This window comes from Rhinoderma darwinii, chromosome 12 (assembly GCF_050947455.1).
Source record: "Rhinoderma darwinii isolate aRhiDar2 chromosome 12, aRhiDar2.hap1, whole genome shotgun sequence".
In the NCBI taxonomy this organism is placed as follows: Eukaryota; Metazoa; Chordata; class Amphibia; order Anura; family Rhinodermatidae; genus Rhinoderma; species Rhinoderma darwinii.
In genome coordinates, this window is record NC_134698.1 from 2488518 (window position 1) to 2504966 (window position 16449).

Genomic DNA, 16449 nt, shown 5'->3' on the forward strand with positions numbered 1-16449 from the left:
TATAAAATAACAGGTCAGGCTAAATAAAGACGCACTACACCTGAGAATGAAGCGACCACAGCCCTGTATAAGCACGGCGGAACCCCAGCTACCTGCAGCACAGACCTATTCACTTGTCAGGACCCCCACCAATGAGAAATTAAAAAAAACTGTTCTGTGTGAAGTTTTACAATTTCTCTAACACGTTGGGGAGGGGAATAAGGAAAACCTTTCCAAATGGGTGATATTAAAATGATGTATAAGATTAGAAAAACAGATGCTTTCTTCCTAAAACAGCGCCACACCTGTCAACAGGTTATGTGTTGTATTGCAGCGCAGCTCCATTAACCCCTTCCCTCTTTGGCCACTTTTGACCTTCCTGACGGAGCCTCATTTTTCAAATCTGACATGTTTCACTTTATGTGGTAATAACTTCGGAATGCTTTTACCTATCCAAGCGGTTCGGAGATTGTTTTCTCGTGGCACATTGGACTTTATGTTACTGGCAAAATTTGCTCGGTACATTTAGTATTTAATTGTGAAAAACACAAATTTAGTAAAAAATTTGCATCTTTCTGTATTTGCTTGTAAAACAGACAGTAATAGCACACAAAATAGTCACTAGTTCACATTTCCCATATGTCTATTTAGTTTGCATAGTTTTTTTTTAACATTCTTTTATTTTTCTAGGACGTTGCAAGGCTTCGAACTTTAGCAGCAATTTCTCACATTTTCAAATTTACAAAGAAATTTTCAAAAGGCTATTTTTACAGGAGCCAGTTCAGTTGTGAAACTGAGAGCAGGGAGCTTTTACAGCGCTGTGAAAAGGTGTATTGGCGGTCACTAACAGGCTAAGATGTCCTGATCTTGTAAACGGCTGTGACCTGTACAACTTTGTGAAAGCAGAACCACATGTGACCTGTAATAATGTGAAGACAGGAGGGGAATGGATGACACAGGGGCCACAGACTGAGAGCTAGAATAGATGGTGGAGGAAGGAGAGTTCTCAGCGACTGGTGACACAAGTTCCTCCATCCAGCTTTATGACTATTCTATATTCCATGTGCTGCAATAATCACCGATTTATGACATGCAATAAAGTAAGGACAATAGTCAGGAATTCTGTATTTCTAGAACATGGGTTTGGTGTCAGTGGACATATCATCATATAGCTGCCGGCATTCCTGACACCCACCACACATAAGAGGTTTATGACATTGTCTAGTGATGACACTTATGGATTTTACTAACAGCCGGGGACATTTTCTCACCACATTCACAATCTACAGATTTTATAGTAACGCTCTGTGGACGAGTCACTCACCTCTCATCTTCTTATTCTTACAGTTTGGGTTATAATGATCTACCAGGCACTTCCTGCATCCAGTTTGCATCCGGTATAAGGAATAACCGGTCCCTGAAGAGACTTGACCTCTATAGTAACCGTCTGTCTGGTCCTCACCTCAGGGACTTGATGGAAGCTCTGTCCAGTCCAGAGTGCGGGATAGAGGAATTATAGTGAGTATAAGAGATGTGTACAGGACCGAGACATGGGGGGGCACAAGTTATACATGGATTTTATTCTATTTTATGCTCGCACCATTGTTATGTCTATGAGATAAACTGCTGACTGCTCCTTCATAGTTGCCGGGGACACTTTGATGATCCAGACAAATTGTGCCGTTTCCTACTGAGGGGTGTGTCCAACCAAAAGGCATGTCCTTCTACATGGGCGTGGCTATCCCTGAGATTTTACATACAAATAAACAATGTTGGTAAATCCCGGTCACTATTTAGCATATACTGATCAGTTAGATCAGGACTGGTCAGAATCAGAGGATGAATAAATAGAAGAAAAAAATGGAACCAAAGTGGCGATGCTAATGATGGCAAAGAGGCTAGGCAAAGTTCATCATTTAATGTGGGTGTGCAGGGTCGACAAGCTACGCGTTTCAACGCCGGACCGGCGTCTTCATCAGGCTAATACAGACAGGGCAACTTTCAGCGGTTTAAATACAGCAAAAATAAATTACAATTAACTGCAAGACGGAAAAAGAGGCGGGTCAAAAGTCATTCATTACGTCACAAATAGCGCACATCGACAACATCATTTAATTTTACCAAGTGTCGTGGAAATCCATCGCTCAAAATATATTAGACTGAAATTTATACGAGTCCAAACAGACTCTCAAGGCCAGACCCCATTAGTCAGTATCCTAATTAGGATATTTCACCGATATATATCGAGAGAGGAGAAGAAAACACACAGACGCTGCTGATATGTTCAAAATGCTCCTCTGAAGGATTTATTATCAGACTCAAACTGTTAAACTGAAATTCAGAAAGGGTGTAGGCTTGAGGTAAACCAATCAGAGACAATGTAACAATATTTGTTATTCAGTAAAAAGCATACAATAAAATACATCCCAGATACATCATTATAATTCTTCACACATTAGGTTTTGCAGGTGTCTTATCTCTTTTGGACAGAATATTCTCGTGGAGATGAGGGGAGACCTTCCTTCACGCATACTTGCCATCCTCCCATCTCCCTCCCTGTCCATTCTTTACCAACTTCGCATGGGAACCAAGGTCAAAGATAAAACATACGAAATCAACATTACTTGTATTAAAGGAACAATGACTTTTCTATTCACTACAATAAAACCAAGATGGGAACTCCAGACAAGATGGCTGCTGCACGAAACTAAATCATTTAAACATTATCATCACTTTCACATAATACATATCTTAGTAATTCGGCATCCTGCTTGATAATTCACAATGTAATTTCATACAGTGAATATAAGCAAATAAATCATCCTTCACAAACCCCCCTTTTTCTCATATTAAATTACAGAAATTATATATTATGATTATGAAACTCAAGCAATATATCAATAGAGCCACAACTAATATGATGCCATCACCAATGTCCAGTTTGGGTATGGGGTCCCACCAGTGTATTGACGAGTCCTGTACATCATCGTCCTCTTCTTCTCCTGTCTTCTGATTAAAACACTTGATACTGCTGACGGATTCACTCAGGTCTTTGGTCCTTACTTTGAACTTTGCTGATGTCATCAGGACTTGGTTTGGTCCTTCTCATCTTTTAGACCCCGTCTCTTTTAGTTTACGTCACCGGGCTGTACACAACACCTCATGCTGTGAGCCTGGTGTGAGATCCCACGTAGGCGGATTAGTGGTGTGTTATTGTGACCACCACAAACCCTCCGCTCAGCTGTCTTCTTCCTCCGGTAAGTTACTTGTCTGGGCGGCTGCTTGGAATTGTGACACTGCCGTCAGTTCATGACAAACGCATTTTACTGGCTCCGGCTGCGCCTGTCGCACCTCAGTAATAGAGTTCATCGTATTAAAAATCTTTTAGTTCATGTTTACTGCCACTTGCTGGGGACCCCCAACCCTTGTCAATTTGTTAAAATAAATACTAATCTGGTGATAACATCTACGTACTATAAAAGTTGTTCTAAGTACATACAATAATAATATCAGGCCCTTAAACTAAATCAAACAAACACCTTTATATAAGAAAAGCTTCTCTGTTCCAATGGACATGGCACCTAGAAGATGTGTAATTATTGGGTACATTTCATTTGCACTTGGTGTCACGCTTTCCAGCAGGATTTGTACCTTGATCTGAGCTGATTGCCTGGAACATCTCCAGCTCACCAAAATATACACAGATTCCACATGTTTATCTGACAAATGTCGCAAACCAATTTTTCTTACTCTAATTTGTATTGCATGGGAAGGCCTCTCAAGGTCTGTTCTCTTTGTGGGAGGCGGGTATGATAAGGTTGGCACCGGTCTGCCAGGACTGTTCTGTAGGCAAATCAAACAGCTCTAACAGAATTTAGCAGCAACAGCTGTAAAGCCTGGGACATACCAATTAGATCTTACCAAATCGATCCTTGCAGTCTTGGGGCATATGTGAGGTCATACACCATCAATGCAAGTGCCATCAAGAGTGCCTTGGGTGTTACCGGTTCACCTTCCCTTATCCGTCCACATTCTGTTAGAATCTGGTTCTCACGCCTTCCGCTCCCAGTTGGACTCTTCCTGTGGAGAACAAGCTTCTTCATTGTATAAACATTAATTGATCTTAATCAAATAATTAATTTGAAGAAAAACATTAACAAATAACATCTTTACATCAAACGTTCACATTGAGCAATAACTAGAAATGATACATGCAAACTCATTTTTCTTCTTTATATATATATATATACACACACACACACACACACAAACACTGCACAGAATTTTCCTGTCACAATAACAACAACGACAAAAAACAAATAACTAAAAATGTTTTCAAATGGGAATATTCCACTTCTGTACCTTTTATCTGACGCATGACTCTAATAGTCCAATGCTAAGGCTGATCCAGAACTTTACATAAAACTTAACTTCAGTATTTAATATTCCCACAACACTTCTTAAATACAATTATTAAACAAACTAACTTTGGAATAACATCTGGAGAACTGCTGATATCTTATTGTACAAACATCAGGTCAATACTTGGGATAACATTGTTCCCCTGTCACTTACACACAACGTCTGCAGTGGGGAAAATACAGGCCGGGCTTCAGGCCCCCCTGAGAACAGGTCTACACACACGAGCACATTGGCATACACTTCTACCTCGGGTAGTTGTATGTTCTGCAGTCGCTGGGACTGTTAATCTCGCCGGGCTGCACTTTCACAGGTACCTTTGCTGTTTTACCTATGTCATGCCGTGCGCACATCATGCCGGTTGCTACAAACCTAGTGGTGGCATTATTGTATCCAGGGACAAGCCAATTTACTGATACCTGGCTGCACATACCCTTGTTGTCAGGTCCTTCTTCTCTTGCTCTCTCAATTGGCTTACCCGATGATCCAATAAAATTCCTACTACCAATGGGCCCATAATTATGGGCGATGCCAAAAGCGTACCTAGAGTCAGTGTAAATGTCGGCCGTCTTACCTTCTGCCAGGTTACAGCCTCAGCGAGCACCTCCAGCTCCGCTCCTTGAGATGAATGAGAAGGTGAGAGTGGTTTCTGGGTAATTTACCTTGTGCCTCGTATCCTGTTCTACACATACTGTATATGATGAAGTATATCTACATTACAAATTTACATTGGAAACCCATGTCACATATAGATAGAATATTTCAAAAGGGTGGAGTTTTATTGTTCCACATTCATCTGATGATCCAGAACACTTGTAAATCCCACCCACCAGGTCCTGTAAATACCTGATTAATACAAAAACAAACAAAATATGTTACTGAAATCTGGCATAAAAGAAACAATATTCAAACATTTTTTTTTGTTTTGCCTTCTCCCCATCTAAATCTATAAAGACTCATCTGTGAGTGACGTCACCTCTGCCTCCTGTGTAAATTTGCTGGAGGGGGATGGTCTTTTACACAATACCTCATATTGGGTGGAGACTACAGCACAGCTTACCCAGTGCCATATTCACCGTTCTGGAAGGATCTGGAACCATCCACACAGAAAAACCTCAAAATATAGGTTACTGTCATACACATTTAATCTGGATTACTCCTTGAAGCTCATACACATTTTGTAGATCTCCTAGAACCAAATTCATTAATTCAAAACAAAATAAAACACAAAACAAAACTACCTGATCAGTCCCTTCAACATTCCCTCCTATTTGGACTCTGCGAAAGTAATGTAGCAGGGTTCAAAACTACATATCAACATAATAAAATTAGACACTCTATCGGGGTGGCACTAATTTAACCCCCTGTAATACACAACAGCCTGGAACAAAAAAGATGACTTTCTCCTGACAAAAATAAATTTTATCTTTAAAATGACATGCAACCATTTACCTGTAAAACATCTCACATTTTCAAAAATAACATTTAGGCAGCACCATAGCACGCGCCTTATGTGTGAAAACAAAAAACAAAACAAATGTAATTAGTTATTCAATAACACAGAAAATAATATATCTGGTAATATTAATTACTGCAAACCAATAAGCTGTACATAAGAATAGGGAACAGAGGGGGCACATACATCATCAAGACCCCGTGTCTCACAATATCTGTATTTTAATACATTTGAATCAACAGCAAAACATTCCAACATTAAATCTTATCACATTATAACACATTAATATGCAGTATAGCTTTTATCTTTTTACAAACAAATCCAGCCGGCTGTAATATTTTTCTCGCTTGGTGTAGTTACAGACGACTGCGCGTGCGCGAAGATAAGACACATTCCAAAAAAATGAAAAAAAAGTGGAACTGATTTTAACCCCGTACACAAAACACTAACATTTTTAGACATTACTGCTGTTAAAAATAGGAAACATACAATATAGTTCTGCTTTTATTGTGGCCATTAGTTTCAAACTTCAGACATGTTACATTACACACATCACACAGATGTCACATCACATCACACATTACACTCCCCCCGTTCTGACCCACGTTAGTCACTGCAATGTACCCGACTGCTCCGTTTTCTTCACTCTTCCAATAAAAATTTACACCTGTATTTAAATTGTTCTTTCTCACATCATCTTACTTGTAACCACCTGTAATCACCTGCTTTGTCCTTTTAACTTATGCCTTGTCCTGGCCACTCCACTCCCTTTCTCAACTTTCCGCAAACCATTGTCTTTATCACATGCAAACATCCTTCTTACGGCTGCCAGCCTCTTCAACAATTTTTTTTTCAGTGTGTTATTTTGCCTTCACATACTTTACAATTAAAGCCCCAGCTCCTTTTGCTCATTCTAATGTTGGCCGGGACCAGTGCCCCAAAGCATCTTTGTCCAACTTCTTCCTGACCCCATGGTCGAAGAGCAGTAGGGTGATTTCCGGTAAATCCCCCACCTCCAGGCAAACAGGCCACGTTTGCCGACAGATATCTCAGACCAGTCTATCTCCTAGACTGTCTTACCAGTACGATATCAAAAGTCGTTCCTCCAGACATTCTAGCAGTAGGATCCTCTGATCCCTCACTGTATAGAACATCAAGAACAGACAAAATGCTGGCAATCAACAATTACAAGAGCAAATTCTTCAACACAATCGACATTCATGAACCTCCATTGATTCAAGCAGGAGTTGGTAACACTTCACTTATGCAGAACACTTGCTGCCGGGGTGTGTCTTTCGGTTCATACAGCCCGTGATGTAGCATATATCCCAAACTCTTTCCTCTAGCACTTTGCAATGGTTTCACATGCAAATTATATTTGGTAACATATATATATTATCCTCCCCACTCAGCCGTTCACTCTGTGGGTTGTAGTTTAGTGGGCTGTTATCTATGTTGGTGATGATTTCTTTACGGGCTCTGGGTCTGAGCCAATACCAATGTCCTTCACTGTAATTACTACTACGACACAGGTGGCACCTGGGGTAAGTGTCAGGGTCATTCATTGAATACAGGATGTTATATTACAACGGTATTCAATCCAGCGGTCTGATGTTATACTACTACAGACTTAATTACTTGGATGTTATTTTACATCAAAGTGTATATGCCGGATTATCACATGTGCTAGAAATCAGTCTGTACTGATTCCCGCCTTATGCCAGTCTGGCAATGCATACAACTGGTTTATGGACCCTTACACACAATATCACCGTCTGGCAATGAGTTAGGAAAATATAAATGATTTTCTAATACAGTATTCAAAGTTTTCCCTGTTGCACTGGGTAATGGTATTGAGTGCAAATTCAATATAGCCACAATTGCTTCTCCTTGCACTGGATTCTACATGATCAGGACTTAACCATTGAAGCCCCTGTGGTACTACAGGATATTACTCACAACTATCCAACTTTCCTCTCACCTACAAACAGTCAGTACCTCCCAACTAACAGAACAACTATTAATCCTCAACAATTTTACACAACTAAATAACAAATTACGCTACAACAGAGCAGCAAGCACAGACTACAATCTTTTCATTTCAAATACTTCACATGTGAGTTACGACTTCTCTCCGCCATGCACTACGTCACTGCATTCCAAAGGCGGAGGTCTTACACTTCTCACAATTTTTCTGGTTAACAATGTAATTGCTGGCAAAAATTCTCTCATGTCTTTCATATCAACAGTTTAAGATCTCATACACACCTGCAATCCTTCATCACACAAAAAGCTTCAACATACCTTTTTGGATCCATCTTTCAACCCACTGCTGATTAAGGGGGCCTCGTCCAGAAAAGAAGTGACGTCTGACAACTAGATTCCAAGGCTTACGCAATACATGTGTGAATGGTGTAAGAATAAGCTCCTTACCTACTGCGGTTTTTTGTAATTCACAGATGCAAAGCCAGACCGCTCCAGTGACAGCTTATCAGACGTGCAATCTTCCTGGGTTTTATCGGCACCATTACTGTCGTGGAAATCCATCGCTCAAAATATATTAGACTGAAATTTATACGAGTCCAAACAGACTCTCAAGGCCAGACCCCATTAGTCAGTATCCTAATTAGGATATTTCACCGATATATATCGAGAGAGGAGAAGAAAACACACAGACTCTGCTGATATGTTCAAAATGCTCCTCTGAAGGATTTATTATCAGACTCAAACTGTTAAACTGAAATTCAGAAGGGGTGTAGGCTTGAGGTAAACCAATCAGAGACAATGTAACAATATTTGTTATTCAATAAAAAGCATACAATAAAATACATCCCAGATACATCATTATAATTCTTCACACATTAGGTTTTGCAGGTGTCTTATCTCTTTTGGACAGAATATTCTCGTGGAGATGGGGGAGACCTTCCCTCACGCATACTTGCCACCCTCCCATCTCCCTCCCTGTCCATTCCTTACCAACTTCGCATGGGAACCAAGGTCAAAGATAAAACATACGAAATCAACATTACTTGTATTAAAGGAACAATGACTTTTCTATTCACTACAATAAAACCAAGATGGGAACTCCAGACAAGATGGCTGCTGCATGAAACTAAATCATTTAAACATTATCATCACTTTCACATAATACATATCTTAGTAATTCGGCATCCTGCTTGATAATTCACAATGTAATTTCATACAGGGAATATAAGCAAATAAACCATCCTTCACAGTGACAAACAGCAATTTTGCCGTTTAAAATTCTTTATTTTTCACGGCGTTCACCGTGCGAGTTCAATAATGGTATATTGTAATAGTTTGGACTTTTACAGACGCAGCGATACCAATTTTGTGTGTTTTTTTACATTACTTTAGAGAAAAAATATGTGAAAAGGGTTTATTTTTTCCACTAATAACTATTTACTTTTGTTTTTACACATTTTATTAGTCCCCCTAGGGGACTTGAACCAGCAATCATTAGATCACTGGTAGAATACACTACAATACTAATTTATTGCAATATATTGTGATTTTTACAGGCTCCTGTAATAGCGTGCTTGCTGTTTCTGTCTGTTAGTCCCGGGTATCAGCTGTAATACACAGCTGACACCCGCAGCGTATGGTGCGGGCTCAGCGCGTGAGACGCTCCATATATCACCCCCCACACCACATGCTATTCAGTCACGGTGTGTGAAGGGTTTAATGCGCAGCGGATGGTGCAGAGTGAAAATTACAATTTTGTGAATGTCCCCTAATCTGCCGCCTGATAGAATAATGGAGCTGACAGGTGCCGGCATTATTACCCAGACCCCTGCAGTTCTATGCTGATGTAAGTTCGAGTCACGACAACAGCGTAGGGACTGGGTCTTGTGGCCGTAAAAATGTGGATGCGAAAATGCGGCCACATTATGTCTGTCTGAATGAGGCCTAAGGAAAATGTCCACAATTCTCTCCGATTTTACTAACATCAGGGACATTTTCTCTCCACATTCACAACCTACAGATTTTATAGTAACGCTCTGTGGACTCGTCACTCACATCTCATCTTCTTCTTACAGTTTGGGTAATAATCATCTACCAGACACTTCCTGCATCCAGTTGGCATCTGTAATAAGGAATAACCGGTCCCTGAAGAAAGTTGACCTGTGTAGTAACCGTCTGTCTGGTCCTCACCTCAGTGACTTGATGGAAGCTCTGTCCAGTCCAGACTGCGGGATAGAGGAATTATTGTGAGTATAAGAGATGTATACAGGACCGAGACATGGGGGGGGGGGCACAAGTTATAGTAAGTGCCAGTAACAAAGTCCAATGTGTCACAAGAAAACAGTCTCAGAATCGCTTGGATAGGTGAAAGCATTCTGAAGTTTGATATTCTCGGCGGTTGAATACGTCTTGCATTGACTGCCATTAAAAAGAGAAAATATTGTAGCTCACAGTATTTCTTTATATTCAGTTCTATTAACCCCTACCCGCACGAGTAAGTAACTACGTCGTTGCAGGAGGTTACTTCCCGCACGAGGATGTACAGTTACGGAGTTGTTTTCGGTGCACACTGTCGCCGACAGCTGACACTCCATCCACTCTTGCCGGCCAGCGGTCCTCTGCCGCTGATTTTGGTGAATTAACCCCTTAACTTCGGCGATCGGTTGCAATTGCTGAATTTTAGGGGTTTCTACCATATCGGCAGTCCTTGGTCCGAAATCGCGGGGTTTGTCGATAGTTAGCATGGCAAACGGAAGCCAAACAATGGCTTTCGTGTGTGCCATGGACGGAAGCCCATCAGGACCAACCTTCGGCTGTTCCTGATAGGCTTCCTGTCAGAGTGACAGGAAGTCACTGTGTCGTTCCCGATGCACACTGTCGGCGACAATGTTTGCATCGGGAACTGAGAGATCAGCTGTCCCCGACAGCTGACACTCCAGTGTTGCCGATCAGCGGCTCGTCGCCACTGATTTAGACAATTAACCCATTAAATGTGGTGCTCGATTGCGATCACCACATTTAGGGGGTTTGTAGCACATCAGCAGCCCCCATGCAATTGTGGGGGCTGCTGATGCTTGTGATGGCATCCGGAGGCCAGACAACGGCCTCCAGGTCAGCTATGTATGGAAGCCTATGAGGACCAGCCTCTGGCTGGTCCTTGTAGACTTAGGGTATGTTCACACGGCCTATTTACGGACGTAATTCGGGCGTTTTTGCCCCGAATTACGTCTGAAAATAGCGCCTCAATAACGTTGACAAACATCTGCCCATTGAAAGCAATGGGCTGACGTTTGTCTGTTCAAACGAGGCGTATATTTACGCGCCGCTGTCAAATGACGGCGCGTAAATGGACGCCCGCGTCAAAGAAGTGACCTGTCACTTCTTTGGCCGTAATTGGAGCTGTTATTCATTGACTCCAATGAATAGCAGCGCCAATTACGCCCGTAATTGACGCGGCGTTCAAGCGCCTGCACATGCCGTTACGGCTGAAATTATGGGGATGTTTTCAGTCTGAAACATCCCCGTAATTTCATCCGTTACGGACGCCCTCGTGTGAACATACCCTTACTGTCAGAGTGACTGTGACGTCACACTGACAGTTGGAATAGATTACGCTACCTAGGTGGTGTAATGTATTCTAGCAGCGATCAGAGCTGCAGGTAAAAAAAATAAAGTGTAAAAAGTAAAAAAAAAATGGTTTTATAAAAGCGTAAATAAAAGTTTTTGTTTTCCTATAATAAGTCATTTAGTATAGGAAAAAAATGAAACCGTTAAAAAAAAAAAGTACACATATTTGGTATCACCGTGTTCGTAACGACCCAAACTATGAAACTATAATGTTTATTTTTCCGCACGGTGAACACCGCAAACAAAATAAACGGAAAACGATGTCATCATCGCTATTTTTTGGTCACAACCCCTCCCAAAGTTTAGAATAAAAAGTGATCAAAAAGTCGCATTTACCCCAAAATAGTACCAATAAAAACTACAACCCGTCCCGCAAAGAACAAGACCTCCCACAGCTTTTTTAAACAAAAAAATAAAAACTTACGTCTCAAAATAGGGTGTCTCAGAAAATAAATTATTTTATAGAAACATCATTTTATTGTGCAAACGCTGCAAAACTTTTAAAAAAACCTATATACATATGGTATCGCCGTAATCGTACCAACCCGCAGAATAAAGTAAAACGTAATTTATTGCACACGGTGAAAGCTGTAAGACATAAAGAATTTAAAGCGCCAAAATTGCTGTTTTTTGGTCACCTTCGCTCTAAAAAAGATCCTGTGGGGTCAAAATGCTCACTATACCCCTAGAAAATTCCTTGAGGGGTGTAGTTTCCAAACTGGGGTCACTTTTGGGGAGTTTCCACTGTTTTGGTCCCTCCGGGGCATTGCAATCGCGACATGGCACTAAAAACCAATCCAGCAAAATCTGCGCTCCAAAATCCAAATGGCGCTCCCTCCCTTCTGAGCCCTGCTGTGTGTCCAAACATCAGTTTATTACCATATATGGGGTATTTCCGTAATCGGGAGAAGATGCTTTACAAATGTTGGGGTGCTTTTTCTTCTTTATTCCTTGTAAATATTACAAATTTCTATGTTTTTTTCAGACTAATAAATACAGCAAAATAACTGTGGGGTCAAAGTGCTACCTATACCCCTGGATCAATTCCTTGAGGGGTCTAGTTTCCAAAATGGGGTCACTTTTGGGGAGTTTCCACTGTTTTGGTACCACAAGACCTCTTCAAACCTGACATGGTGCCTAAAATATAATCTAAAAATAAGCAGGCCCCAAAATACACTGGGTGCTCCTTTGCTTCTGAGGCTGGTACTCCAGTACATTAGCACACTAGGGCCACATGTGGGATATTCCTAAAAATTGCAGGACCTGGGCAATAAATATTGAGTTGCGTTTCTCTGGTAAAACCTTCTGTGTTACACTATTTTTTTTTCTTACAAATGAATTTCGGCAAAAAAAAAAGAAGAAATTTGTCAATTTCCCCTCTACTTTGCAATGAAACGCCTAAAGGGTTAAGAAACTTTCTGAATGCTGTTTTGAATACGTTGAGGGATGCAGTTTTTAAAATGGGGTGAGTTATTGGTGGATTCTAATATACAAGGCCCTCAAAACCTCTTCAGAACTAAACTGGCCCCTGTAAAAATAGCCAGTTTGAAATTTTCTTGAAAATGTCAGAAATTGCTGCTAAAGTGCTAAGCCTTGTAACGTCCTAGAAAAATAAAAGGATGTTCAAAAAACGATGCAAACATAAAGTAGACATTTGGGGGATGGTAACTAGTAACTATTTTGTGCAGTATAACTGCCTGTCTTACAAGCAGATACATTTAAATTTAGAAAAATGCACATCATCTTCATTTCCCTACCATGGGCTCACTCACCTGCTCCAGTGACGGGCTGACCAAAGGTCGGCACCGCAAATCTCTGTCGGTCACCCCTGGCCCCACGTCGATGGACAGATTCCTCCACTCCGGCCGCGACGGTGCTTCTCCGCGGCCCTCCTCCATTCCCGCTGTAGGCCGCAGTTGGTCTCCGCCGTCACGAGGGGACTCTCCTCCTTCCGGCACCTTGGCTCCGGCTGGATACTTCAGAGGCTCGCAGGACCGCTCCCCTGCTGCTTCGTCTCCGGAGGTAGGTCCATGTGAAAGGGCTGTGTCGGTGTCGGTTCCTCCGGGGAGAGATGCTGCTCCCCTCCCCCCGCTGCCTCAACATGTGTCCGGACAGGAAGATGGACGCCGGGCATTACAAGGCGCGGCGGTTCAGGCGCCATTTTCTTCCACTGCGTCCCTGCACTCTCCTCCAGGACTGGCCGCTCCTCAGTCAGGGCACACCGGCCATATTGAGGGGCCCACTCGCCCCAGCTACTGTCTTGGGGGACCCCCACCCTGCTTCGTCTATGGGCCCCCCCCTCCATGGAACGGACCCTAGCAGAGTTGTGGGAAATGGTGAGGGCATTGCCCACAAAATCTGACTTAGATGCTCGCCTCTCCCGGCTGGAAGAGAAACATGACCGGGCCATAGTGGTGGTGTCCCAAGATATACGATCATGAACCGCACGGGTAGATGCCTTGGAGCGCCAGAACTCTGTTCACACAACGGACATCTCGATCCTCTCTCAGTCTTTGGACGCCCAATCTACCAAAATGAGGGACTTCTCGCTGCACCTGGATGATGTGGAGAATAGGGGGAGGCGGGATAACCTGAAGCCGAGGGGCATCTCGGAATCTGTGCTGCCCGAGGAGTTATATGACGCTGTCACCCATTTCTTTAATAAGCTCATGGACAGACCACGCGATTCGGCCATTGAAATGGATAGGGTGCATCGCTTAGCGGGCCCTCGGAACAGGGAAGGTAACAGCCCGCGAGATGTCATTTGCAGGGTGCACTTTTACAAACAAAAAGAGGACATTGCACGGAGAACATGGGAGAAGGGGGCCATTCCTTTCCAGGGCTCTGAGGTGACCATCTTGCCGGACGTCTCCAGACTGACCCTACACATGCGTAGGGTGATTCGCACCTTGTTGGAGGCTACCAAAGAAGCGGGCGCTACCTATAGATGGGGCCATCCCTTCCACGTTATTCTCCGCCGCCAGGGGCAATCATTTGCCGTATGCTCCCTGGAGGACTTGAAAGATGCCTTTAGTTTCCTAGAGATCTCCCCAGTGCGACTCCCGGATTTGACAGAGCCACCGCCGTCGTTCTTTCCTAGGGGGGGGTCTTTACCCGGACTCTGTGCGCCCATCTCTGCCTCATCCTAGAGACGGTCCTCGCGAGCAACGGGCACCCGGATGGCGCGTATCCCATCCAGATGTCTAGCTTATTTCTGTCTCCAAAAGGGTGTCGGTGGGGGCCTGCATATTATGAGTGTCTAACCCCTTTTTCTTTTCGGTGTTCTGCGGGAGGGGCTGGGGAATATGTCTGGGCCAGTGGGCCCTGTTTGTTGGGTCAGGGGTACATGTCTCAGGGATCCTCATCCTCACTTTCTGCTGTCCCGCGGTCGGGGGCCGGGAATCTCCATATGCCCGTTATAGTTAGCCGGTTGAGTCCGGGGTTCCAGTTCGTTCCCATTTGTGCTTTTAACAACTCAGTCTCAATTTAGTGGTAACTCTCAGGGGGATAACCTATTTGCACCGCTATCATTCTACGTTCTCCACCAGGTTTCCGCGCTGTTGTGTCGTGTTCAGGGGGTGATTTCTCCCGGGATCTACATAATACGCGAAGTATTGTTTAGGGGTTTTGTACTCTGTTAGTGGGACGGTATTGCCCCTCTTTCTGGATATCTCTTCCCTGTCTATGGGAGTTTCTCTCTCCTCCTCTTTTCTCCCCCTTTCTGTCTTTCCACTTTGGTTCCACATGTCTAACGTTACGGTTGTTTCCCCGAATGCACAGGGCCTGAACATCCCAGAGAAGAGATCCTCCATCCTCCGTCTTCTCTAGAAAAAGAAAGCGCAAGGGACGTTTCTCCAGGAAACTCAATTCAGGGCGGACAGCATACCACGGTTGACGGACTCTCACTATACGGAGGGGTATCACAGTGCCTCGCCGGACTCCAAGACCAAAGGGGTCTCTATTTTGATCTTGTGTTCTCTTCCATGGGAGCTCGTGGAGACTCGCACGGATGGAGCGGGAAGGTTTCTCTTCGTGAAGGGTAGGTTGGCTAACACATTGTTCACATTGGCTTCATACTATCTCCCTAACACTGGTCAGGTTGCCTTTCTGGAAAGGGTCTTGACGGAGCTGGATGGTTTCCTGGAAGGCACTCTCATACTAGGGGGGGATCTGAACTTTACATTGGACCCGACTATAGATTCCTCGCGCGGGCACTCGTCATTACCCAGGTCGGCACACCGCCGTATACGTCGGTTGTTACATGAACACCAACTGGTAGACACGTGGCGGCTCATGCACCCGACGACAAAAGATTACACCTTCTTTTCGGCTCCCCACAACACATACACCAGACTGGACTACTTCTTTCTTCGCCACTCCCATTTATCCAACCTCTCCTCAGTTTCTATTGATGACATTACCTTTTTCGGACCACGCCCTCATTACTCTCACTCTCTGTCTCCCAGCAGCTCACCCTCGCTCCTGGCAGTGGCGGTTAAATGACTCACTCCTGCAGGATTCGACGGTGGTTTCGGAAATACATAGGGATCTCCGGGAGTATTTTGCCACGAATGTTTCTCCAGATGTGGGTCCGCTCAGTGTTTGGGAGGCGCATAAGTGTGTGATTCGTGGCACCTTCATTCGGATCGGATCTAAACTTAAAAGGGAGCGGACTGCCCACTTGTGTGACCTTTTATCCCGCATACACCTCCTGGAGCAGTCCCACAAGGCCTCCCTGGATCGAGTAGTGGGGGCGGAGCTGGGGCAGTTGCGTGTTCAGGTTCGTTCTCTTTGTCCTGCCAAGGCTAGGGCCTCCCTGGTAAAGTGTAGGCGACATTTCTACGAATTTAGTAACAAACCAGGCAAGACTCTGGCACAGGCACTGCGGAAAACTAGATCCCGCACCTATGTACCTCACGTACAGGTACCCGGAGCTGGGAGTTTGCACCTCCCCCAGGATATATCTGAAGCCTTCCGGGCGT

At 43.6% G+C, this 16449-nt stretch overlaps 1 protein-coding gene across 1 annotated transcript in view; it reads left to right on the plus strand.

The window, feature by feature from the left end:
* Positions 1–16449, plus strand: part of LOC142665292 (NACHT, LRR and PYD domains-containing protein 12-like) — a 102638-nt gene that overhangs the window by 51155 nt on the left and 35034 nt on the right. Inside the window, exons 11-12 of the mRNA XM_075844942.1 lie at positions 1327–1497; positions 9916–10086. Coding sequence (XP_075701057.1) covers positions 1327–1497; positions 9916–10086 — 342 coding nt within the window. The remainder of the gene's footprint in view (positions 1–1326; positions 1498–9915; positions 10087–16449) is intronic.